The sequence below is a fragment of the Drosophila willistoni genome (assembly GCF_018902025.1).
Source record: "Drosophila willistoni isolate 14030-0811.24 chromosome 2R unlocalized genomic scaffold, UCI_dwil_1.1 Seg200, whole genome shotgun sequence".
NCBI lineage: Eukaryota > Metazoa > Arthropoda > Insecta > Diptera > Drosophilidae > Drosophila > Drosophila willistoni.
In genome coordinates, this window is record NW_025814051.1 from 911,959 (window position 1) to 937,885 (window position 25,927).

The 25,927-nt window shown below is 33.5% G+C and overlaps 3 protein-coding genes across 4 annotated transcripts in view; all 3 read right to left on the reverse strand.

Annotated features, from left to right (window-relative positions):
• LOC6641760 (nitric oxide synthase) overlaps window positions 1-25,634 on the reverse strand; it is a 41,261-nt gene extending 15,627 nt beyond the window's left edge. For both annotated transcript variants that reach the window (XR_006954286.1, XM_002064618.4), the window contains exons 1-9: window positions 24,725-25,634; window positions 23,234-23,348; window positions 16,051-16,187; window positions 15,824-15,986; window positions 12,959-13,050; window positions 11,071-11,212; window positions 9,418-9,557; window positions 3,037-3,211; window positions 824-1,005 (exon numbers count right to left, since the gene is read on the reverse strand). Coding sequence is in view for 1 of the 2 variants with exons in the window: in XM_002064618.4 (XP_002064654.1) it covers window positions 824-1,005; window positions 3,037-3,211; window positions 9,418-9,557; window positions 11,071-11,212; window positions 12,959-13,050; window positions 15,824-15,986; window positions 16,051-16,187; window positions 23,234-23,348; window positions 24,725-25,338 (1,760 nt within the window). In the remaining variant the exon portion in view is untranslated. The remainder of the gene's footprint in view (window positions 1-823; window positions 1,006-3,036; window positions 3,212-9,417; window positions 9,558-11,070; window positions 11,213-12,958; window positions 13,051-15,823; window positions 15,987-16,050; window positions 16,188-23,233; window positions 23,349-24,724) is intronic.
• LOC26529619 (lysosomal aspartic protease) lies at window positions 4,709-5,905 on the reverse strand. The gene has a single exon (XM_015178571.2). It carries the CDS (start codon window positions 5,896-5,898, stop codon window positions 4,717-4,719), a length of 1,182 nt encoding a protein of 393 aa, XP_015034057.1. The 5' UTR covers window positions 5,899-5,905; the 3' UTR covers window positions 4,709-4,716.
• Window positions 6,626-7,833, reverse strand: LOC26530191 (cathepsin D). The gene has a single exon (XM_015178584.3). It carries the CDS (start codon window positions 7,819-7,821, stop codon window positions 6,643-6,645), a length of 1,179 nt encoding a protein of 392 aa, XP_015034070.2. The 5' UTR covers window positions 7,822-7,833; the 3' UTR covers window positions 6,626-6,642.
• Window positions 25,635-25,927: the final 293 nt, after the last annotated feature.

Here is a 25,927-nt window from a genome sequence, read left to right on the forward strand (position 1 = left end):
GTCATCAAGATATTTATTTTTAATCAGAATGTTTCAAAGAATTATATTTAAGACTAAGAGAATTCTGTATATGATATTTGATACAAAATGCTATAAATACAATATTGAAAGTTCACAAACTTCAAACAAACTACAGAACACAAGCAAACTATTAATTGTATATACAATACAAATGTTTACTTTTTCAGCTCTGAACTAATTCAAAGTAAGCTATTTACCTCAAGACTAATTAAGATTAATATAATAATTTACATTGAATGATTCATTGTTGAATTGTATAAAAAATTACTTTAAATTTGTTGGCCTTTTAAGTGAAATATTTTTTAGTCCATCTAGTAGACATATCTTAAATTCCCATAACCAATAATTTGTTCAGCTTTTGGCAAGCGAGATAAAGCCAACAATTGCCAGGAAAAGTTGTATATGAATTATGATATACATATATATAAAAATATTTCTTTTATTGTATTGGCAAACTTCCCTTTGGCATGAAATAAAATGTTTGACATATTGAACGGCATTTATGTGACTCTCGTGTGTGCACTTTGCATAAACGCTGGCGACAGCAAATTGAAAACGATAAATTTATTTCACACCTGAAAAAGAGTTTCCTCTCGATTGGTCCCCCTCCGGCAGGAACTCTGCCAGGAAGTCAAATAAAACACGTTAAGCCATAAACATGCGGCTGGGCGAAAACCATAAATGCCCCCATGTCTCCCCATTCAGTCATAAACAAAACAAAAAAAAACAAAAGAACTTAATCAGCAGATCAGGAGACATAACGCCACAGATTAAAGCGCAGAGGACAAAGTCTTACTCATACCTGAGTTTGGATTCATTTTCGAAATGTTTCATAAAACTTTCACTGGCCGTGTGATGATCCACAATTGTGACATTACGACTCTGAAACGAATGCAATACGGCAATATTCATCTCGACAACGGTCTTATCCTTCCACAGTGATGTCGGTGTCCTTGTATCCAAATTCATTTTCAGTGCAACAGTCTATACAAAAATGAAATCGAAAATATGAAAATTTAATTACTTTGTAATTGCAATTAGTCGAGGAGTTAGAATGACTCTGAATGTAAGTGTGTGTGAGTGTACATATGTGTATGTGTGTCGTAAATTTCGATTACAGTTGTGGCTGAAAATTGATAATTACTGCCTACAGCCAGACAGGATATCTGACGGGAAGCCTTGGCATAAAGTTGGCCCTCAACAAGTGGTCTAAAACATGTGGATTTTGCGGTCAGAAGCTAGGACATCAATTATTGATTGTACTGGCAGCCATAGAAGCGTAAAGTGTTTGACTTCAAGAGGTAAATTTTAATTGAAAGGGATCAGAAAGAGGAAAAGGCATTCTGATATTTGCCAATAAATTTAAATTTTTAATATGAAACGTTTACATTATAAATTGAAAACTGTCAACAAAAAATTTTAAAAGCAAAGTAAACGAAGTATTTGAAAATAAAAGAATAAATGTAATTTTAGAATGTCCATAAGGGAAAATTAATTCAAAATAAATTTGTTTGTTTTGCTTACAGTAAAAGCTCAGTATAACGAACCTGTCCATAACGAATAACTCAAAATATCAAAATCTCCTTTAGGTTCTGTAAGTATTAACTGCTTTAACTCCTTAAAGCAAATCAAAATATAATAAAAGGACGGAAGGATCCAAATGGGATCCATGGGAGTCTGAAAAATATTGATATTTTGAATACTTTCTTCCTATTCTTAGCTGTTGGTACGCCCAACTACTAAACTTTTAAGGTTTAAGAGCAAAGTTTGTAAATCTTTTAACTGACCAAGTTTCGAGAGCGAAAATGAATACATAATTTTTTTTAACCGTAAATCTAAACTTTTTGATCGAAAATGTTTTCCTGATCCGTCCATTGATAGACGTCCAAGACTATCCCCTTTCAGAATAATTTTAGTATTTTTTCTATCAGATTTTTATTAAAATCATTTAAAAGAGTTAACTGGCTTTTAAAATATGGCTTTTTTCTGGTAAAATTCAAGGGGACAATATCTAGGCGAAGTATTCGACATTTTTTTAAATTTTTATAAAAATTATTTTAAAAGTTCGATTATATTATACTTTATTTCGAAAGTGCTTCATCAAAGAGATTTTAATTTTTCTATTAAATTTCTATTAAGTCGCAATCATTTAAATCAGATGAAATTGTCTGCTAAATGTAGTTTCAGAATGGCCATTAGGGGAAATTAATTCAAAATAAAATTGTGTTATCATAGATTCTGGGCTCGACCAATTGTAACACCCACTCACACTCTATCAAATATTCATTAGAGTATGTGTGTGTGTGTGTGCCAGCGAGTGTGTGTGGTTGTGATGCTTGAATAATGCTTGTGTCATAAAATTTGAAATAATTTTGTGAGTGCCTAGCTGGCTTTCTGTCTGTCTAATGGCAAAATCGTGTTGAAAACTAATTAGTTTTAAGTAAATCGATCAAATGTAGATACATAACATTTAAACATGGTTGGTCTATGGCTGACAGTAGCTTAATTTGAAAATGCAATAAGCAAGTCAAATATTTTATAATTTAATCATATTTTAATGTAATAACTTTAAAGCTCATCCATATCATTCGGACATTTAAGCTTGTTCTTCCGCCCACTTACACACAGGGATACAGGATTCCCACCCCATCGCTGCCTCCTACCACACATACCAGGCAGTCACAAAAAGAAAAAGCGCGTTTTTTTATGTCGGGACAGCAAAGAGAGATAAAATATATAAAAAAAAAGAAAATAAAGCGAGGAGAAGTCCTTATGGAAACGCGCACATTATGCGGCCCATATAATGAAATAAACGCCGGAACGCGCCGCTAAAGCCAAACGACAAAGACATCAAGGACATTAAGCAAGGACAATGCCAAGCAACAACTGAGCGCTATCAATAACCATATTACAATATACAGAGTGAAATACACTACACACTTGTCCTTTCCTTTCCTTTACTTTCCTTTTCTTTCCCTTCCCGTTCATTCATGAACATTTAGCACTTTAACTTACCTCCAACATATTGCGGCGATTTGTATCGCATAAATTCCGACAGCCAATCTCCGTTGACATGTACCAACCGCTGAATGTGGTAGCCGTAAACTGTATGCCGCCCACATCGAACAGCATATTGGACACTGCGGGTAGAGCGTACCAACGTAAACTCAAATCCGTAAACCACTCGAATCTGTGAACAAAAATAAAACAACATATGAAAATCAAGCAACGTTAACGGGTCAGCATCGCCAAAGGGGAATGTTTATTTGGTCAGACTTGTGTTTACTTTTCCTGCACTGACGACTTTGATGCAAATCCCTTCAATATACTTGTCACAACTCGACCACCAGCTGATGATATGGATTTATCGTTTTTATGTTCTAGCAAAGAAAGTTAGTTATGTCATAACAACTTTCATCAAAACGATTAAAAAATTTGTTTACCAGGTCGTTTAAATATATGTTTATTTCCAGTACTTGTCACTAAATATTCTCATACTAAATTGGTCAAGTGTTTCATAATTGAAACTTATGTATTCACTTATAAGAGAGTACATTTTAGAAATCAATGTATTTTAAATTTTAACTTTTTTAACCTTTATCTAATCTTGTTTAAACCGTTTAGGTAATAGATTTTTCCTAGATATTAACAATCGGCAATTGCAATTACTACATATTTACAAGTCCTAAGCACTTATCGAGACCGTTAACTTGCTGGACTTCATAAAATTATATAAATAGGAATGTTTTCGAAACAAAAGTATCCGCATTTTATTTCGAAACGTTTTTGCAGTAAGTTTAGTTAAATTTGGATGTATACTTGTTAATGTTAATAATACATGAAAAGAAGAACAACAATTCATACGACTTTAACTTTTTTTATAAGAGAGAAATCACTATAAAGAATTTTTAAAACGAACTCTTCATCCTTGTAAATAAATTACAATTTTGAGGCATTTTAAATGTGTCTGTAACTTATGCATTTAAGGCTTAAGATTATAATGATCATAAACCCTAAACATGAAGTCATATTATCCCAGAATAAAATGTTCATGTTTTATAAAATTTAAAATTTAAACGGATAGATGTTATTTATCGTTACAACAATGTGAATTTTCCATATTTTGTTTACTTTTAATTAATTATCTTATTCTTACAGTACAAAAAAGTCCTTTTTAATCTTTAAATTTTTAATTATTTTGTATCTGTTTTATAAGCTTAGGACGATAAACATATCGTTTGATGCTATTCAATAATGTTGCCAAAAACTACCAACTAAAATTAACTTCTTTAAATTTCTAGAAGCAAACTTCTTAATAAAATTTTTCAAGTTCCAGCCGTTCAACATTTAGACCAAATTTAAAACCCTAAAAACTTCTTTGTGAAGAATTTAAACAAATATTTTTTTTGTTCTGCAGTTAAATAAATTGGAACTGCACACGCATTGTCTATATTTGCGCAAATGTTTTTTTTTTAAATTTTATGTACAAAAAAAGTTTGTCTTAGGTGATTTGTTTGTTTATTATTGGCGTCATGTTTGTACAAATGTATTCAGCTCTTGACAACAGAATGGAAAAATACTAAATTTTAAGCTTTAATTAAATATTCTCAAATTTATATGTGCTTGTGAAATAATTGTATTTATTGACATATTAATTTTTGGAAAAGTAAGTAGATGGAAGAGATTTCAAAAGTCTTAAGAAGTTGCCACTGGCGCAAAACCGACCTGAAGATTACCCTTGTCGAAGACCGTATAGAATTTACCGATGAAAGCATCTCCAAGAATCCAGAGAGAGAGTCCCTCCAAATAGCTGAAGATGGACATACAATAGGTCTCACCATTTCCGCTTATCTCAGATATATAGTCACTGGGTTTCAGAGTGAAGATAGTGCCGCCAATAATAAAGTTTACATTTTTCAAGGAAGACAATTTGTCACAGTCCACAAAGGCCTCGCCATTACCGTTATCGGTAGCACCAATTAGGGTATTCATTGCTTTATAATCCGCTTGGGGCATCACAATCAGAGAGGTTCCAGTATCGGCTATAGCCTGGAAATTTTTGGCTATAGCAACGCCCTGTGTTTTTAAAGCAGTCACCTCGAATTGCCAATAGTCTGCCACAGAGACGGGAACATAGGTGAGACTTCCTGTATAGAAAGTGGAATCGATGCCACCGAAAATCAGCTCACCGCCCTGGACAGCTTTACCGTTTCGCTTCAAATAGAACGAGATAACTGGTTCATCGAGCAATCCTTGTGAAATCATATTATCCAAGGGAGGAGTAACGCCACCTTGGGAAATGGATTCAAAGGCCAAACCCCAAATACCAGCAAATGGAGCATCGACAAATGTTGTGCCCGGCTCAGAGACAGCCTCGAGGAAAGTCTGCGATTCAATTGGTATGTTATCGACTCTCACGGTGTCCGTGGATAGGTAACCAGCCATGCTGCCAGTGCCATATTGAATGGATACGTTCTGACCATTGGCAACATAAGTACTGGATGCGGACGAATTGTATTTATTATGATTTTGGCACGCCAAATTCGTCGAAAGGCAGTTGACACTTGGCACCCAGAGGTTAGAGGAACCCGTATCAAAGAGTATATTGAAGTATTGTCTTGGATTTCCGATGCTCATCAGACCATAATATTCCATATTGTAGTAATTGTGCAGGACTTCCTTGCCAACAGTTGCAGTGGTAGAGGTGCTGGCTTCAACCAAATATTTGCTAGCTAGTATAGACTTCTCGGCTTTGATGTTGTCATGAGTCTTGGTGAAATTAGCCTGGGCCCTCAACGGAACTCGCGCTATCTTGGCCCACGAATGGGATACCAAGCAGGCTAAAAGCACTGTCACTACGATAGATAACTTGTTCATATCTTTATTCGAGGAGATTGGCAAATGTGAACACAATTGATGTCTACATCGGTCTTATATAGTATTCACCAGACAAGTGTTTCACGTGTCAGCATATGCAAATATTTAACCTAATTTTAATGACTTGCAGACATATTTATAACCAGAGAACAAAAATAGAGCTAACAGCTTTCTAAAGACTTTCAGAATCAACCAGAATTCAAATGGAAAAATACAATAAAAATTTGTTTATCTTCATATATTATACAAAACTGCTTGTTTTAAGTCAATTTAGACAGCATTTAGAACAGCTGTTTGTAATTTTAGTCGCTTTATTTATCTAAATTAAGGTTTTTATAATATCTTATCAAATCAGTTGCTTTAAGGGCTTTCGTTCAACTGGTGATCTTATCTCTTAAAGGTTTATTTTGATTCTAGTATTTTAATGTAAAAGTAAGCCGTATTTAATATTGTCGAACACCTTATTGTTGATTCTTTTTAGGTACTTGAAAATAGTAAATAATTAGAAATCTATAAGTCGGGTAATTATTTACTTAACTATTGCTTTATTGGACTTGCCTTGTAATTCTCCTACTGATATTTAATTTTTACTTGCAATTTCGTATATAAGTTTAAAATTAAACCACAATGCCTCTATAACCAAAGCTATTTATCGGTCGACCTTCTTAATAAAAGTTTGCAAATATATTTATTGAAATATAAATTTTTTATTTCAAATCAACAACTTTAAATGAATTACTTGGTTTACGAAGTTACCGCTGGGGCAAATCCGATCTGACTATTACCCTTGTCAAAGACCGTGTAGAATTTGCCAATGAATACATCGCCAAGAATCCAAAAATCATTGCCCTCCAAGTAGGTGAAACTGGACATGCAAGATGTATTATCATCATCATCGGTTACCTCTACGATATAGTCACTGGGCGTCAATGTGAAGGTGGTGCCGCCAATATTAAAGTTGACATCAGGCAAGGAAGACTGTAGGTCACAGGAAACGAAGCCAAAACCATCACCATTATCGACCGCACCAATTTGGTCATTGATGTCAGTATAGGCCGCTTCGGGCACTACAATCAGAGGGCATGCAGTATCGGCTATTGCCTGACAATCAGTGCATAGGGTAACGTCATTGGTATCTACCGCAGTCACTTCGAATTGCCAATAGCCCTCAACAGTGATGGGAACATAGGTGAGACTTCCTGTATAGAGAGTGGAATCGATGCCGCCAAATATCAGCTCACCGCCCTGCACAGCTGTGCCTTCGCGCCTTAAATAGAACGAAATAAGTGGTTCATCGAGTTGTCCTTGTGCAATCATATTATCCAGGGGTGGCGTGACGTTTCCTACAGCAATCGACTGGAATGCCAGACCCCAAATGCCGGCATATGGAGCATTGATAAATGAATCTGGCACATAGGTAGCCTCCATAAATGTTTGCGATCTAATGGGAATGTTATTAGATCTCACCGTGTCGGTGGAGAGATAACCAATCACACTTTCTGTACCATATTTAATAGTTATATTCTCGCCATTGGCAACATAAGTGCTCGATGCGGATGAATCGTATTTGGCATGTTGATAGCATGCTACGTTTGTACTGGGGCAGTTCATGCTTGGCACCCACAAGTTGGCAGATGCCGTATCGAAACGAATATTAAAGTATTTCTTTGGTGTGCCTATGCTCATGACTCCATAATATGCCACATTCTCGTAATTGTGTAGAACCAAATAGCGACCTGTTGGTCCTGTGGTGGTCTCCTTTAAATATTTAGCAGCTAGTAAAGACTTCTCAGCCTTAACACTGCTTTTGGTCCTGGTGAAATTAGCCTTAGGTATTAACTGAACTCGCGATACTTCAGCCCACGAATCGGAGACCAAGCAGGCCAAAAGCACTGTCACTACGACGTAAGATAACTTGTTCATTCTCTGGCTTCACAAGATTGTCAAATGTGAACATAATTCAGGTCTACATCGGCCTTAAATAGTATTCATCAGACAAGTGTTCTACACGCGAGCATATGCAAATATTTATCCTATTTTACAGAAATCTTTATAATCACAGACAAGATAAGAACTACACATAATTCATTTAAATAAAGATAAATTTATCTTTATATATGGTATACGTGATTTTTTGTTTAAAGCAATTAGAGACAGAATTTCAAACAGATGTTTCTAATTAAAGTACTTTTGATAATCAGTTTTCTTATGGGTGATAAAATTACTTTAACTGGTGGCCAAAGCTAGAAAAGGTTTGTTTTATTTATGATAATAAAATAAAGATTCCCTAAATTATTTCGCATAATCCATATATAAAGTCTAGCTGGCTTAAGTTACAACAGTTGCCATAATTAAGCCAAACTAAGTTCTTACTTGAGTGACTGCTTCCTCATTGTGTCTATCTTATCATTTATACAATTTAGTTTTTACCAAACTTTACATACAATTTAAATATTGTTTATATATCTGAAAAATACTTAGTTCTAAGAACTCAATACGTATTTTGGTACATTTGTTGTGACAAGAATTTGTTCAATATTTACTGTTTTAGGCTAAAAACACATTGAACTTGCGTAAGCAACTTTTTAGAGGCAGTATGGCAAAATAAATATATTCTGTATTGAGTTAAATTTAATTGCCTGTCTTTATTTAGAAATAGAATATAAAGAAAAACATTGCCTTAAACTAGACAGGCAAACAAATATGGGCAGGTGCATGATATCGTGTTGTCAAGAAGAGGTATGTGCCCATATTTTAACATCTTTAAACATTCAGAGATATAAATGAGTAATAAGTACGTTATTTAATAAAAAAAAGGACTTCCAGATTATAAACTGCCCATAGAACAAAGTACGTACTTAATGGTTAGTGGCAACTATTCCTTCTAGGCCAACTCTATAGCTAATTCATACGATTGGGAAACGTTTTATGACTAATTCACTTCATACGATTTTTCTCTGTATCCTTTTTTGTCATTGGTCATTCTTTATTCGTCCTTATATCAATGTGTACAAATGACCCTACACTTTTCCGTGTGGAGTACTTCACGATTGAGTCGGGTAGTCTAACTTACTTTGCCAAAATCTGATACGCAGAAAAAAAATATAAATGTAATTATTCCTATTCTTTGAGGTTACTTTGGATTCTATATAACGCACATATTTTTCAGATTTTTATAAATTTAATTTATTTTGAGTACTGTGCTTAAGAGGAACATCAGGCAAAACGTTGGTCATATCACTTTATCTCTGCCCAATTTGTCTGAAGAACATTTTTGCTTTCTAATTATACTTAACACTAGATAGACAAAACTTTTTTTTATCTTTTTAAAGTGTAAACAAAGTTTTAGAACCCCCACGCTTATACCTCAAACATTTTGCTTTATAAATTTATGGACACAATCAACTCTCTCGCTTTCTATTTGCTTTTCTATATACCCAGCTAAGCGTTTTTTTACGGGGTAAAGCAGTTATCTCAAAATTGTGCACAATTATAGGACCCCGCATAATATTTACTCACTTGGGATGAGTCAGCGGCACTTCCAATATCAATTCTGGTGGATAATCAAAATAGTCCGGATCATGACCATTGGCCGAGACCACCAATGGTAATATATCCCATTCAGTGCCTTTGCTCTTCCAGCCCAATTTGGCGCAGACCTGCAAAAGAAGAGTGATAGAGAGAGAGAATGTAAGAGGGCCAAAACTCTCATCATACATAAATGTAAAGCAAAATCGAAAATCAACATAAAGCCAGTAACCAGAATCAGAATCAGAATCAGAACCAAAAAAACCAAACCAGAGCAAGCTATGACTGCCGCAAGGCTGGCATCGCACATAAAAAAAGTGACATGTGTAAAAATAAATGGGCATACTTTTGGGCGGTTTTGCATGCAAAATCCATCACCTACCCACTTACTCACTCTACCCATCTATCGACTATGGGTAACATCTGCATGAGGCCTATGCCATATTTGTGTTCGTATTTATTGACAGCTTTGTTGTTTGTTCGGTTTTTGCGTATTTAAAAAGAGATTTATTACACACACTCTCTCGCACACAGACACATACGCACACCCACACTCTCACAAAATTGGAGAGAGAGAGAGTTGTACATGTAAAACTTTTGTCAGGCCATGGAAACTTGTTGGATAAATCGGTTTTGAAAAAGGGCATGAGATTTATCTAAAGGCAAACGCAATTGATGCAGGCAAAAATTCTTGTATTTTTATATGCAAATTGATATGTAGGTAGATTACATGTGATAAATAAGAGTAAGTTTTTTGTTTTGAGGGCTATTAAATAGTAGACTTTCCTATCGATAAACATTTCATTTTAATTGTATACACATTTTGCAATTATCATCTGCAATATGCTTCCTTTGGTTACATACAGTGTACTTAAATATTAATTTAGCCTAATCGTTACGGGGGTCGAATTATGTAAACCGTTTCAACCATGAATCCATTATGAACACCCATAAACTATTCACAAATGCCCATTAACTGTAGGCTAATGCATGTCCTGTTTTCCTGTGAAAATTTTACAACGAGCTCAAAGAGCTCACAATTTTAAGCTGTTAAGCTTTAACTAAATATTTTGAGATTTGAAATATTATTTAAATTCTTAAACATGAAATATGGGAATAAGCTATTCGCCTGCTGCCTTTAAAGTCGCATAGGTAATAAGTAGTAGCTTTAATTAAAGACAATGCATTACACAAGTGTTTTATATATTTTTAAAATATTCTAAGATATAAGATATTTCTTGATTTATTTTTCTAAAATTTTCCCAAAATTTGTTAATATGCAGCTAAATAATAAGACAAGTTGTGACATATCCGAAATATGACGATTATTTACTGAATATAATATATAGGAAATTATATAACAAAGTAAAACGTTTACTATAAACCTAAAAGGATTATCTTCAAGCTAATAACTATGCCTAAACAAGCAACATTCTTTTGCTTACTATAATATTTTACTTTGTAGAGTTCCAATTTGAGTTCAAAACAAATTTGTTACACTTGTCTTAAAATCATTAAAAATGAAAAAATTTTTAGAAAATATTCATGTATACAAAAATTTAAATCAATCCTTTTGTAGTCTAAGTCTAACCATAAAGTATTTAATTTATGGCAATTTATTAATTTATTTTTTAAATTTCTTACCTCTGTAAACTCCACATTCATGGGATCACCAATAACTTTGCCATCAGCTTGCTTATAGCCCGCATAGGATATAAGTTGACTATTCCAAATGCGATAATCATGACGGGCATCTGTGCGTTGTGGAAATATGGTGATGGCCGATCTGTAAACAAGCAAAATACCAAAAGTCTCAATAAACTATAAAATTATGTCCGAAATAACCAAACAATTTATATATACATACGTACATATATACTGCTTATAAAGTCCAACAAAAATTTACCCTTTATTTTTAACAACTTTAAAGTTCAACAAAGTTGAACGCACACAAGTTTTCACACTCAACATAAGGTTCCTAACTAAAGTGAAAAGTGCAAACACAAAGCCTAAAATACTATGGGTCCAGGAGGTGAGGTGAGGAAGGGTGAAAGCCAGGATACACATCCTCTTCAAATATTTATGCCAACAAATGGCTGGTCCGCCTCACTTGGTACACATCATCGGCCAACATATCGTGCTATCGCTCCCATCGACCCACTCACGTCGCTCAATTCATTGCCAATTAGCTAGCAAAATTATTTGGCAATTATTTTTGGGCCAAACATTTGCCAAAAACTTTCTATGCCTAATACCATGAATTGAGTAGATTAAACTGTGGCATGTTTCGGTTAATATGGTTTTATGTTAAATATCGAACAACAAAGAGCATATGGAAAATATTGAAAATTATGGAAAAGCTTCTAAAGATTAGCGAGCATTTCAACTAATTATTATAAGCGGATGATATGGGTGGGATCAGGCATTCAATTTCTTGGTATAGAAGAAGTTTTGCACTAAAAGGCAGCTAAACTGCGAAATTGAATTTAACAATTTTTGTCGTCCTAGTTTTGGTTAATTCAATTTGTAATTTATCAGAGCGCATAGAGCTGATTCAATGTTCATTTATGACATAGTAAACTACATAAAAATTATAAAAATTTACTTTATAAATTTTTAAAAATTCTAAAAAACACTTAACTTTGCGAATCTGTAATTTCTCCAAATTTATCCACCGATTTTAGAAAGGTATAACTCATTTTAATAATTTTGAACTTGAATTGAATTGAAATAGAAGTCACTCTAATAATCAGGTTATCTTTTCAAGCGAGACAAAATCTGCCAATGAATAGCCAAATATTCAAATAAACCTTAATTTCATGAAACCTTAATGTAGTCCATTTTTTTGAGTATTTGAAAAATACATGTCTTTATTTTTTATTAAGAAAAATGTCTTTCAATCTGCAATAAAATCTCGAAAAGTAAGTTTTTAGCAAATTATTATGATATTTACATTAACATTTTTTTAAAAATTCCGATCAAAATTAATTTTGTTAAATCTCCAAGTTTTTAAAGTTATTTTAAAATATACTAAGTTTTGATATAACAAACCTTTTGGAAATCGGTTAGAAATTAGCAAAAATTGAATTGATAGAAATTGAAAAAAATATATATATATATATCTTGGCGAATCGTTTTTGACCCACTTTTATACGTGTTCTAAGTGTCACATTGGAAAGTGACTTTCTAAGCCTTATATGACACCGAAGCCTTATATTTATGGTTTTTTGATTGCAACAGGCCCCTTACTGGCTAAGTCCGGCACTGAAATATTCATAATATTTTTTTTTACCTTAGCAACTCTCTATAAATATGCCATAAACCTTATATTTTTGAGCACCCCAAGGGTGCATCGTATAAATACAGAAATTATCTGCCTTTTATAAATATTTAATATTTTAAATTGAAATGTTATGTTAAAAAATAACTTGAATAAAAAGTTATTTCCTTACGCTACATTCCACCATAGATATCGAAAAAAAGGAAAAATGGAATCAAATTTATTTTTGTTTTTACCTGCATCAATGCTTACCTCAAATTGCCTTTATTGGTTGCATATTTAATGTGATTGCAAATTGCCTCAAACATGCCACTTGTGGTAGTCACATAACGACAATCAAAAACCTGCAAAATATGAGGAAACATTTTTTAATATACACAAAAATGAAAGTTTATAAAAATAGCTTAAAGCTACATATGTGAATTCTAGCAAAAAAGAATTTCCCTTGATTGGCAGCCATATACATTCTCATTACGCCCACTGGTCGAAAGTTTAAATTAACTGAAATATTTAAAACGCACAAAACATTCAAACAATACGCATAACAATTGTTTTACATGGAAAAAACATAGTGACCCGAACTTTGTCCAAAAAAAAAAAAAGAAAAAGCCAGAATCAGTTTCAGTTTTTTAGCTTTTAGTACCCTATGAACAGCATAAAGGAAAGGAAAGTGTATCAAATCTATTTAAGTATATGTGTTTAGAAAACTCATAACTGAGGTATTTTGACAGAACTAAATTGTTTAATAATAAAGAAATTCGAAATTTGAGAAATTTCGCTAATTTGATGATAAATAGGCCATAATTGTTACTAGCCATTATCTTACATATGTAAATGTATGTCAGCATACAAAGAGAATCCGTAGTCTACTAAAGTTTGAGTAAAGAGTATCTCCAAGTCGAGAATCTACTAAAAAGAGACGTGTTTTGAATTTTGCTTTTGTCTGGCAACTGGGCGTATGATAAATGTGACATAAATTTCTATGTAACTTCTATATTTGCTTTGCCTTTGTTTCCCCATTTTCAGTTGGCAGTTAGAGGTTGTTTATAACTTGTTCAAACATTGAAACCCTTTTTCAATTATTTCGCTTCAATGAATTTTTTGCAATTCCTCATTCTCTCACTTGCTTACTGTCTCTCTCTATCTCACTCTCACTTTTGGCCTATCTTCTGACCATTCTGTGTGTGTGTGTTTTCACACCTGTTTTTTTGTGGTTTATCATTTCAAGGCAAGTACTTACACTTGGCTTTATGGATTTTCTATGTTTTTTGGGGCCCACTTGAAACTAGAATTCATTTCCGAATCCCCACTTTTTTTTTATTGTGCCAACCATCTGTATGGTTGTTTCTAATTAAGTTCAAAAGGGAACCCTTTTTTTCGAGGAGGCACACACGCACACCCTTGTTTCATTGGAGTGAAGTTTTCCTTTTGGTTTTTGTTTTTCACAAGTGTTATGGAATAACTTTTGAAACTTTTATGAAAAGTCATGGCATAAAATGAAAATTATCATAGAAAATTTGTTTTATGCAGCATCATTTTAATAGATGAAAACTAAGTTTCGGACATATGGAATATTTAAAGCGTGAAAAGGGTTCACATAGCTTAAATACTTGACATTTATTCAGTAATATTTTAAAATTAAATTGAAAGAGTGCCAGGGTAAAAAAAATCATCATAAAAGTAAGTCGGTTGGTATTCAACTGACTAAGAAGATAATACATATTTGTATATACTTTTAAACCTATATACATATATTTCTACATATGTAGTATATATTATGATGCCGAGCAAAATTTGAAGGTGATTTCAGAGTCAGAAGCAAAGGCATCGCAGTTTTTGGCTGCTTAGGTTCCTCTGTCTGTCTGTCTGTCGGTCTGTCTATCTGCCTTCTGTCTCTCACACGCATGCAAATCATTCAAGTGTAAATGCAAATCTGTTCACACATTGCTAGGCACACACACACACACACAAAGAGACAGCCATTTTATTATGCCAACTACTGATCATTATAATTTGTATATGTTTATATGTAAGTATATACGACTATATATGTATATGTACGTATGAATAAATCTCTGTGAAAATTAAAATTTACGTCGGATTTGCATTTCAAATGTTTGCTTTGTTTTCACGCCTCGCATTTTGGGGATGGCTTCAGTTCTTTTTTTTTTATCGCCTTTTGCATTTGGCATGTTGTAGAAACGCACACACACACACATATATACATAAATCTTGAATAATGACGACCATATACATGTATATATGTACACATATATATATACACTTGGTACGTCGACTGTCGTCTGTGATTTGTGCTCTGACAAATTTACTTGACTATTTTTGGTGGGTCTAGTCGCATTTGTATCCCTAATGTGAGTTGATGAATTGTGATGATGATGATTTGTTGCAGATACTATAAGTGCACAGACACACAGACATATACGCTCTTACACATGCACATTAACATATATATATCTATGTCTGCATAACTTAGTTGGAGTCGTGAAAAATTTCATTTTACATTAGTCGTTGGGACATTTACATGTAAAACAATTGCTAAAATCGGTATAAAAATAAAATAAAGTGTACCATGAACAAATTTGAATTAGTTGATGTTTCAATACTCTGTTTTTTATCCTAAAAAGTATTAGTTTTACATTGTTGGTTGTTAATACTTTTTATTTATATACGTAACGCTTAAGCACGATTTACGAAATTAGTTACCTGAGTGATTGTTTAAAAAAGTACAACGAATACTAACTAACTTAATCTTGACATTCAGATTTTTCAATTCCTTTCGAAAATATTGCTTACCTTATGTTTTATTTATATACATATATCTATGCATAAATTTATAGAAGATAAATTTTCCAGCAGGTCAAACAAACCTCAAAATTTTTTTTACAAAAAGTACTATTATTTATAGCCTTATATCTTTTCAGCCTTTTTGAATATTAAAGTAGCCAATTTTTGAAAGCTTTGTACATTTAGCAACTTTTATCTTTTGCAATCTTTCCTTTATCATGTCGAACATCTACATTTCACGCCGTAAAATTTGTTTGCCCCACGAGTCAGGATTCATGGAGATAGATAAATCATAAAGGGATTCGAACTCACCTGCAACTTTGACCATTGAATCCGTCCAATGCAACGTGAGGAATTGCGCCATGCTAATTTGGCACCATAAATTAGCTCCGTTTCGGTCAACTGATAATGTCCTGTGGTTTCTATGCTTTGGCGCACCTGTTTCCAGCGGGTTTCATGAGCAGTCGACGAGGAGCTACTTGCAGGATAAAGGAATACAGATTAAGGAGCAAACACTTACAATTGTGTTGCAAACGCACCGTTTAATAGATGAAAAATACTGATCCAGAAAGTCCTTGGCATGTTCCAGGACTAAATCGGTTTTACGTGCTTCCACTGGGGCAGTGCCAAAGTTCATTATGCTGCTTGTACAGGTGGCCTTCGAACAGCTTAAGACCTACATAGAACACAGAAAAGGACCACAAGGAGCCAAAAAAAAATTATAATTATTAATAAATAAGTCATTGAGTCAAGAAAAGGAAGAATAATGAAATATATGTGTGTATATATAAACAGATGTCTTTATATTTTGACAGCTTTAATTAAAAAAATATAATTGCTCTCTCTGTCACTCTCTCGCACACACACACACAACAACTCACACTTTCTCTTTTTATCTTGGTTTTGCTATCTGGGCTAATTAAATTTTTATTGCCAATTTTCAGTTAGAAAACGACAAATGAAGATGAATGTCAAGTTGGCAGAGAGAACGAATTGAGAACAAGGCAAGGGGGGGAAAGTTAAAGAGAATGAAGAGGCAATGAAACTGAAATTAAATAAAAGGCAACAACTGAAACGTTTAAAAAGCATTTCACTGTCAATTGCGGATGTTGCTTTAGCTTTAGCTTCCATCTTCTTTCTCATCCCATTTTTTTCTTTCGTTTTTTTATGATGCGTGTCGTTGTAATTTTGATACCCTACATTCTATGCTTTGAAGGAGTGTATTGAGATCTTAAAAAGTTAAAAGATTTCCTAAACTTCCTTTGCAGCCTCTCAAATTGGCAATTTAAGCTCGTTGGTTCTTCCAGTTCGTCTGCTTTCCAATCTATCTGTCTGTCTATTCGATTGTCCCAACAATTTGAACCGGACATCAGTCTATCCAGCTGTCTGCCATTCGGCCTAGCCGTCTTTTGCAGCTCATCGGACTTCTATCTAAGCGTCTGTCAAACTGTCTATCTGTTTGTCTATCTAATCATCGCTACTTCCGCCAAGGCAAAACCTTGCTGAACATCGGAATTAAAAGCGACAACTGCGAACAGTTGTTTCCTTTTATATGTTGGATTAACTCTTGTCAATATTTACGAGATAAGCATATACATATGTTTAGTACTTGAGATATGTTTCATAAGTTTCGTATAGGGTATCCCCAAGTTTACACTCACTGCAACACAAGGATGAAAATTTTCCCAGAATGGCTCACCTCAGAGAACTGGCAAATGCTTTGCCTGTAAGCTCTGTTTTCCTTTCTCGTTTTTGTTTTATTTTACTTTTGCCTTTGCTTTTGCTTTTTCTTGTCTTGTTTTCCTGACGGTTTAATTTACTCAACGCCTTGGCCCTCTCGCTCTCTTACAGGGCTGGCGGCAAGGTACAAGGTACACCCGCGGTCATAATTAGTTTGTTTTTCCAGGCAGTTGAGCTCTCGAATTGGCTTACAGACGTAAAAGATGACGAAGACGCCGAAGTAGTAGAAAGTGACTGTGTGCCACATAAAAATCCTTCAAGTGTTTTCCCTCTCAGAAGGTAGAAAATTTCATGGCACAATGCCTGCGACAATTATATAACTCTCATACAAACAGCTTTACCACCTCGAGGGGAAATAATTGCAAGTAGCAAGTACTGACTACTTGGCTCAAGTACTTGGTTGACTTTGAGAGCGAATTAAGAACGGTATATGGGAGCGAAACGTAGCAAATACGTTTTCAGTGACTTAATGAGTTGTTTTTTTTTAACAAAAATATTACAGATTTAACCTTCTCAGTATACATATACATAAATATATAGTTACAACAAGATTAACTAGCATAATTATTTCCAAATTTTTTTTAAGTTGTCATACAGTTTTATAAGTTTGCAGTTCAAATAAAGTTTTTGTACATATGTTAACAGCTTTAAATAATTGATTTAGATTTAGATCTTTGCTTGGGTTTATCTTTTGTCCCAAAAATCGTTCACCAGAATCAGATTATTCGAATAGTTCCAAGTAATTTTCACAAAAAAATAATATGTCTAAAATTAATTAACTAGATAAAAAGCCTCAAGTTATTTTATGATAGTTTTATACATTTAAATTGTTAGAAATTATAGAAATTTATATAATTTAACGAGTGCTTTTGTCTAGGTTTGGCTCGCCACCATAAATTTGAGATTCAAAATGTATGTCCTTATAATGACAAGAACACAATTATTGATCAACAGTCAGTAAAAAAAAACTGTTATATGAAAGTCATAATTTAACTGAATAAATAACACTTTTAACAAATTTGAAAACTAAAAACTGAAGAGATAAAAATCACCCGCCAAAAAAATCAACTATTGAAATAGTTTAGAGTTATTTCACATTCAAGGGTTTTAATAAATACATATATATTCACAACTAAAATGTTTAAAGATTTCTAGAATTTTTAATCTTAATTATTATTACTAATTTATATTTTGTTGCCTACTTTGCAGCGTTCCCTTTTTACTGTAACTAAAAAAGTCAATTTCTTTGTAGATTTTCTAGAAGGTAGTTGAATTAGTAACTAATCGAAATAAATAAAACTATCACCCTCAATAGGTGTACTCATATGAATGTATAGTGTTTAGTCTAAAGCTCTTCTTTAGATAATATGCTTCAAATTGTTTTAAAATGCGTAAATTAATGAGTCTCAAAGAAGAAAATTTAATCAAGTGTTGATGTTGATATAGTCGCAACAAGCTGAAAAACATTGCAGCTCTATGTAATTTATGGTTAATTTAAACATTTCAACCACAATAAACTGCAGTCTCTAGAAAAAGTTTAAGCCAAAAACCACAAACATTAATTTGCATGTGCAGTCTGCAGGAACAATAACAACACCAACAATAAAAAATGTCCTCCACCTCCTGTTGCTACTCATACTGCTCCTTCTACTGCTGCTGCTGTTGCTGTTGGTTTTACTTTTCATACAAGTCGTCCTTCTGTGCATAAACTTTGCCAATTTTCACTCAGCTGGTTCACAAGACAAATTTATGCAGAATGAGTGAAACCAACAGCAAATAAGCAGAACAGGAACTTAGTTTTCACTATTTACACCTAGAACATGTTACACCATATTCCTGGAGAATTTCTATTTCACCCAAATGACTTTAGTTTTCTGTGTATGCACCTATATATTGTTGAGTAGAAATCTCATAATGCCGACCAAGAACATTTAACCATTTCATTTTGAGCCGTGGCAAATGAATTTGGCTATCCAAGCAAAATGCAAATAATTGCCCAAACTGCAGACTCCGACTGCGTTTGCAACTCAAACTTGTCCAAAATTGTTTTATGTAAATATAAACAACAACATCAGCAGCAACACTAACACCAACACCAACAACATGAACAACTTGCCACAACTTGCGCCGGAAACGGAAATTGTTGCAGCTGCAAAGCGTCAAATAAATGCAAACACACTGAGAGCCAAAGGAGCCAAAAACGCTTAAAGTTCAGCGTATAAGTTTGCTTTCGCCTCCATGTGCTGCCACGTGACGGCCAATTGGTATTTTGGGGGAGTGGCAAAGGATATAAGTATTTATTATATAGCGGATATCAACAATTCCCACGCTCCCCACCCAAAGAATTCCCTTTTTTTCCTTCAAATGTTTGACTCCTCTGGCAGGGAAAAAAATATACAAAAATATAAGCAAAGAAAAATCGCTCTCCACTGACTTCGAGAGAGACTTTTTGCGGAGTCAATAAAGAATGCAGGAATACACTTTAAACAAAAACCAAAAACTATCAGAATGATAGAACTATAAACTATGGTCAGAAAAATGTTAAAAACCTTAATAAAGTTTTTTAAAAATGTGTTTCAAATTCAATTTATAAAATTTAATAATGTCTTTTTGAATCGTTTACAATTCGAAAAGATTACAAAATCTTGATACCTAAAACATAAACAATTAACTTGTCCATCTTTAAGATTATCTTTACTTTATCGCTTTTGATACAGATTAAAGATTTAATTAAAAATTCTATCAACCTATTGCAATAACTTACTTGGAATTTAAAAATCATGGAAAAACTTAACTAGTTTTCTTTTGTACAAGTGTTTTAAAAGTCGAGTATCTTTCTTTCTTTTCAAGTAACTAGTTTACTTTTCCCCTCTCTGTCAAGCAAGACAAACTTCAACTATGAAAAAGAAAAAAGAAAATCATTTTGTAGTTGTTAAGTTTTTTGGCTTCCTACATTTTACTTTCATTTTGGCGTTCACCTTTTGGAATAATATGGAAAATGAAATTTGAATGCAAATAATAAAAGAATGCAGAAATGCTATTTAAATGCAAAAAACAAATGAAATTAAAAAGAAAATTTTAAGAAAAAAAGAAAGAATTTGTTTTCGTAAAAGAAAACAAATGAAAACTTCTCAAATTGTAAAATTAAAATGAAATGCTTTAGGCATTGAGGAAGTAATTCGAAAGTCGAAGAAAAACTTTTTCAGGATATTTCCATATTAAAGTATATACAACTAGTTATAAAATATGTCATCTTCATCATGTATGAAGCAATTAAACAAATGCTTAAACTTAAACTACTTAATTTACATTTGACACCCAATACATTTAAGGGAATCACATAAATTTATATAGCTTCAATTGCGGTTACAAAAGTTTTGCTTATCATAAATACTCATTTAAATACCTCAACAACAACGTTATAGTAATTAAATTTTATGAATACCATAAAAAGGCAAAAAAATGAAAGGGAGGCAGACACACATAACCCACTTAATGGTAAACTATGTGTTTAATTTGCCTTTTAAATGCCCAAATGCAACCTGAGAAAACTTTTTCACACGCTTTATTATAATTACCTTGAGTTACGGATAGAACGATTGTGAGACAGAGAGCCTGAAATAGGGGTTGAAGGGGGTTAAGTAATTTGCATTTGTTGGAAATTTGCAGAATTAAGAGAGTGTTCGAGGTGCTTAAAATAAAGTGGCAGCCAAGCAGGCTGGCAACCAGGCAGGCAATCAGGCAAATAGTCAGCATCTCGGGTAAATTTTTTCCATTGCATAATTTTGTGCGCGCATTTAAATGTTGAGAATAGAAGCGTAAGAGAAGTAAGCGAACTATGAGTAAAAGTAGTAGAAGATGCAAAACGAGAAGTAGATGCAGGCAGGGAAATGAAATTTGATTGCAAAAAAGGATTCGTTGCGCCATTTCCGTTGCCCGGGTGTTGATGCTGACTTAATTAGCATAGCTCTAACTGTAACTGTAACTGTAACTGAAACAGTAACTGCAACTATAAATGAGGAACAACCAGTGTGCTTAGTGAGTACAGTTTCAGCTTCAGTTTCCTTAGCTAATTGAGGTTAGGTGTCATGCAATCCGTTGACTTTAATGCTGAATTCGCCGCTTATGCAATTTTAACATAAACCTAATGAGCAAAACACTAAGCCAATTTGGAGGCAAGCCAATTATTTTATATAATGGCTTAAGTGATGTATGAATTATTTATTACACTTACGTAGCCAAAATGCTATCAAGCGATTCACCTATAGTTTTTGGTAACATCCTTATAGATTTAAAAGTAAAAAAAAAATGGTCTTTAGAAGAAAAATAAGAATAAATCTAAGGCTAAATATAGACTTTTACTGGCATTATGCTCATAAAAAGGATATATTTTTGATCCAAGCCAGTTGTAAAGTATTCAATGCTCCTTGTATAGATTCAAATTCTACAGAAAAGTTCTTTAAAATACTGAAAGGAATGTTTTTCCAACTAATTCGATTTGACTTTTTCTTATAAACCAGTGTTTGGCCCGTTTTTTTCTCTATTTTTTGTATGTATGGTAGTAATATTTAAGCTAAGTATAAGTATCCCTAATGATAAACTCCAATAATACCCATTGTGCAATACATAGATCTTAAGATAAAGATAAGCTCTCTCTCACAAAGAGAGAGATAATGTTGAACCACGAGTGACAATTGAAGTGAACGAACGTTTATAACTCTCCATCCTAAAGTATATAATTTCCAACTATATAAATGATGACATTTTTAAAACTTTAATCAAAGCTTTCGTTAAAGCGATCATGAAGTTATTCTTCCCAAAAGGATAATATTCTTAATTAAGGAAGGAAAAATTTATGAGCAGGTTGTCTGTATAAGTATTGAAACAACTATAAAGATTCTCACATAAGCAGCCTTTGTTAAAGAACTCCAGAATTGCAATGGCCATATCATATGTTCAACGCTAAAAGTAGTTGAGAATTGCAAAAGAAGATTGTTAAAGCTTACAATACAATGGATAAGTCAAAATTTTCACATTGTCAAATAGTTTAAATTTTATTGTTAAGTTAAAAAGTTTGTTAGGTTTCGGACTAATAAATTTTCATTGATTATATTAAAGTTGAAAATGTTGTAGTAACTAGCTGCCCCAGCTGCGGTATATCGTGTTCTCTCTTCTCTGGTTACGTTTAATGCTAAAGAAAAAACTTTCAATTTATAAGTTAGCCGCAGAACAAATTACTAAGCCCAACAAAACCGACGACAGTTTCAACAAAAATGTTCGAAACACGAGCGATCACACACAAATTTCATGACTAAACTCACAGTGTTTCCACAAAAAGAAAAAAAAAAGACAGAAAACAAACACAGTTGGCTATAATTTTAATGCATACAAACTTCAAGCCACTTCATTACGTTGGGAAAACTTTTGTCCAACACAAAAAGACATAAGAGAAAAAGGACACATATAGCATATACTCCTCCTCTCCCCGCCATCACATCATTTCCTTCTCCATGTTGGCCTCACGCACATGTAGAACTTTTATATAAAACAGAAAAAAAACTACAAAAAAAGGCACAAAAAACTGCAGTAAACGTTAAAATTGCAGACAAACAAACAGAAGTGGCACAACCACCCACACACACACTAACACACACATACACATAAACAATTACATGGGCAACTAACAACGTCATGAGTATTAAACAACTCCAACAAGTATGCAATGTTCTTTTCTCTTACAGTGCAGAAACTTTTTGCACGCACTAAAAGCAACAGACGAACAGAAAGAAAACATTTTGTGAATTGTTTTACAGCCTTTTTATTGCACATTCATTCGTACATGGCTAACAAACATACACAAACTCACACACACACAGACATACAAAAGTTAACCTAAAAGTCTTTGGCTTTTAGTTCCATTTCTAGCTAATTATGTGTATGACCAAAGAACTCTGCCAGATGGACACAAAAAACGTGACTCACCTCGCCACCTTTGCAATGCATCGTGTCATATACTTCGGGTCTACCCTCAATGTTCTTCAAGCGCATGGGTTTGCGGATTAATAAGCTCCGTCCCTCGTCGTCCAAGTGCATGAAACTGTGAAGCAAGATATTGAATGCATAAGTGAAGAAATTCAGCAAAAAGTTATAAAATTTCCCCTTTAAAGAAATGGAGAGGTGATATAAAGAGTAAAACCAATTGCAAAGTGATCTCTTTTAAAATTAATGAAAATAAATGTTTTAAACTTCCAAAGTTATATTCTAAAACCTTAGCAAAAACGACTTACTAAAAAGTGGGCGAGCCTTTATATATAGAATCAGACTCCCACACAAGAAGAGTTTAAAAATTAAAACTTGAGTAATGTATCCAAAATTGCATTAGTAACAGTGAAACCTCTACTCGCAGAATTCTTCGTTATATCTATTGATTTGCTATAGGTATTTATTAGCAATTATTTATTATTATTTCCTTTTTTCTTGTTTTCCAAGGGACTTAACAAAAATTTGTTATATATATGTTATATAGGTTTCTCTATATATTACTTTCACATAATTCTATGACACTAATATGCCTATCTGAATTTAAGGAAATTTTGAATAATAACAGCATATTATATATACATACATATTTGTTAATTACCTAGTTTGATAATAATCTCATAAAATCAAAAATTATTTCTTTGGGTCTATTTAATGTAGTTAAAGTAAACAAGTGATAAAATTAAATATTGATCAAACTCTGAATTCCCGATCTAATCATTACTATGGAAGCTATGTTGTGGTAAAATTGCCTGGTTTTGATCTAAATGTACATAAATGTTTATAAAGATATTAAGCTATCAAATTAAAGATACTCAATAAAGGCTGTAGATAGACCTCTAAATGCAATATTTGAGCATTGCATTTTTAGAAGTCAACAAGAATATCGCAATAATCTAGACAGAAGGACATGGCTGTGTCAACCAGTTTTGTCGTGGTCATCAAGAATATATATTGGAGTTGGGTGTTGCACAACTCTGATCTTTTTCTTCGACTATACTAAAATATAAAGTTAATCTTAAATGGGTTATATCACTCGCCCCACAGTAGCTACGGCCCTGTCAATTATTGTGAAACACTTTTTGTACTAAGTCCATCTCTCCATGCATAGCTTCAGTATGGTGATCTAGCTGGTTCGTAACGCTAAGAAGCTACAAATCGTGAAAAAAGTATTAAAAATATATAAGTCCACAAGAGTATGTATAAAAATTTATGTTTGCATCTTTCTAGCTATTAAAAATGCACTTTTAGGAATCCCTTTAAAACAAGCAAATAAATATTACGTATACGCACATTTGTGCCTTGGGCTTATTTTTACGGCTATGTTACATTAAGCATAGCTATCTTTCAGCAACTATTTATCTCTTTTGTACGAAACTTCTCTTCTCTTGGTTGCTATCCCAATCTTCAAGATGTGATAAATGCAATATTTACCTGCCGGCACGCGAACGGTAATCCTGTGACATTTTTCTTGGCTGTTGGTTTTTTGGCGAAGGCGAAAGTTCGCGAGAACTTTTACCGGATGCTGTGCCACTGCCTGAGGCAAAAGCAGCTTGCTGTCCCCCGCCACTGGTGCTACTGCCATCTAGTTCCACAACGATGCTTGTGTTGGTGCCACGTCGTTCGCGTACGGGTGTCGAAGCTGTTGAGATGCTGGCACGCTTGTGGTGTTTCATTGGCGTGCCGCCGCCGCCACCACTGCCACCGCCACCTATCCCAATTGGTACTCCTCCTGATGCTGTTGCTGCTGCTGCTGTTGTTGCCGCGACCGCTGTGGTTGAGGTTGTGTCCACTTCATGACTGGAGGATGAGTCGACTGTGCCGTCAAGATTTTTGCTCAAGAGTCCATTGCCATTTACTGTTGGCGTTGTTTGAGCATTTTTGATTTTTGTTCTACTTTGTTCTGGAGTAGTTGGTTGTGGGGGCGTGGCTGTTTTTTGTTGCTGCTGCTGTTGTTGTTGTTGCTGCTGCTGCTGTTGTGCATTTGTCGTACGTTTGATGGCCGCAAAACGCAGGTTCTCAAATATCGATGTGAAATGTTGCGACATCTTGTCCAGGGACCTTTCTCCCTCTGTTTGTTATATTTTTCTCTCTCTCTATTTTCGTTTTTTTTTAGCTGATTGCTTGCCTCGTTTATTTAAAATGCAGCCAGCAGGTGAACCGCACTCAATGTTCTCCGCACACTCGAACAATCTTCAAGTTTTTTTTCTTTTTGATTAAATTCTCTTGGAAATTGGTAAAAAGGAAACTCTGAAAAAAAAAATCGAATACAGCAAGAACTTTTGTTGGTTACACGATTCAGGTGGCACAGTCAATTGGTTTTTAGTTCATGCAGTTGCTTGATCTGAAAATTGAAAAAAAAAAAACGAGAAAGGAATAAAGTTGTAATATTATTCAGTTTACCGAAGGAAAACAATACAAACAAGGTAGATTAAACGCAAAGATTATAAATTTATTCATCAAATGTTTACCAGAAGTTTAAATTATAAACTAAATTTGAAAACTCTTAAGTTTCTGTATAAGTTGCCTATTATAAACTTAGAAGGATCCAGAAGTTGCAATGGGCATATAATGGAATAGAATTTCAAGTACTCTAAAATAACACATTAATTTTTTTAAATTCTTTTTGAGTAGGAA

What these genes read in the sequence shown, in the direction of transcription:
- LOC26529619 (XM_015178571.2), bottom strand. Translation starts at nt 5,898, where the DNA reads ATGAACAAGTTATCTATCGTAGTGACAGTGCTTTTAGCCTGCTTGGTA.
- LOC26530191 (XM_015178584.3), bottom strand. Translation starts at nt 7,821, where the DNA reads ATGAACAAGTTATCTTACGTCGTAGTGACAGTGCTTTTGGCCTGCTTG.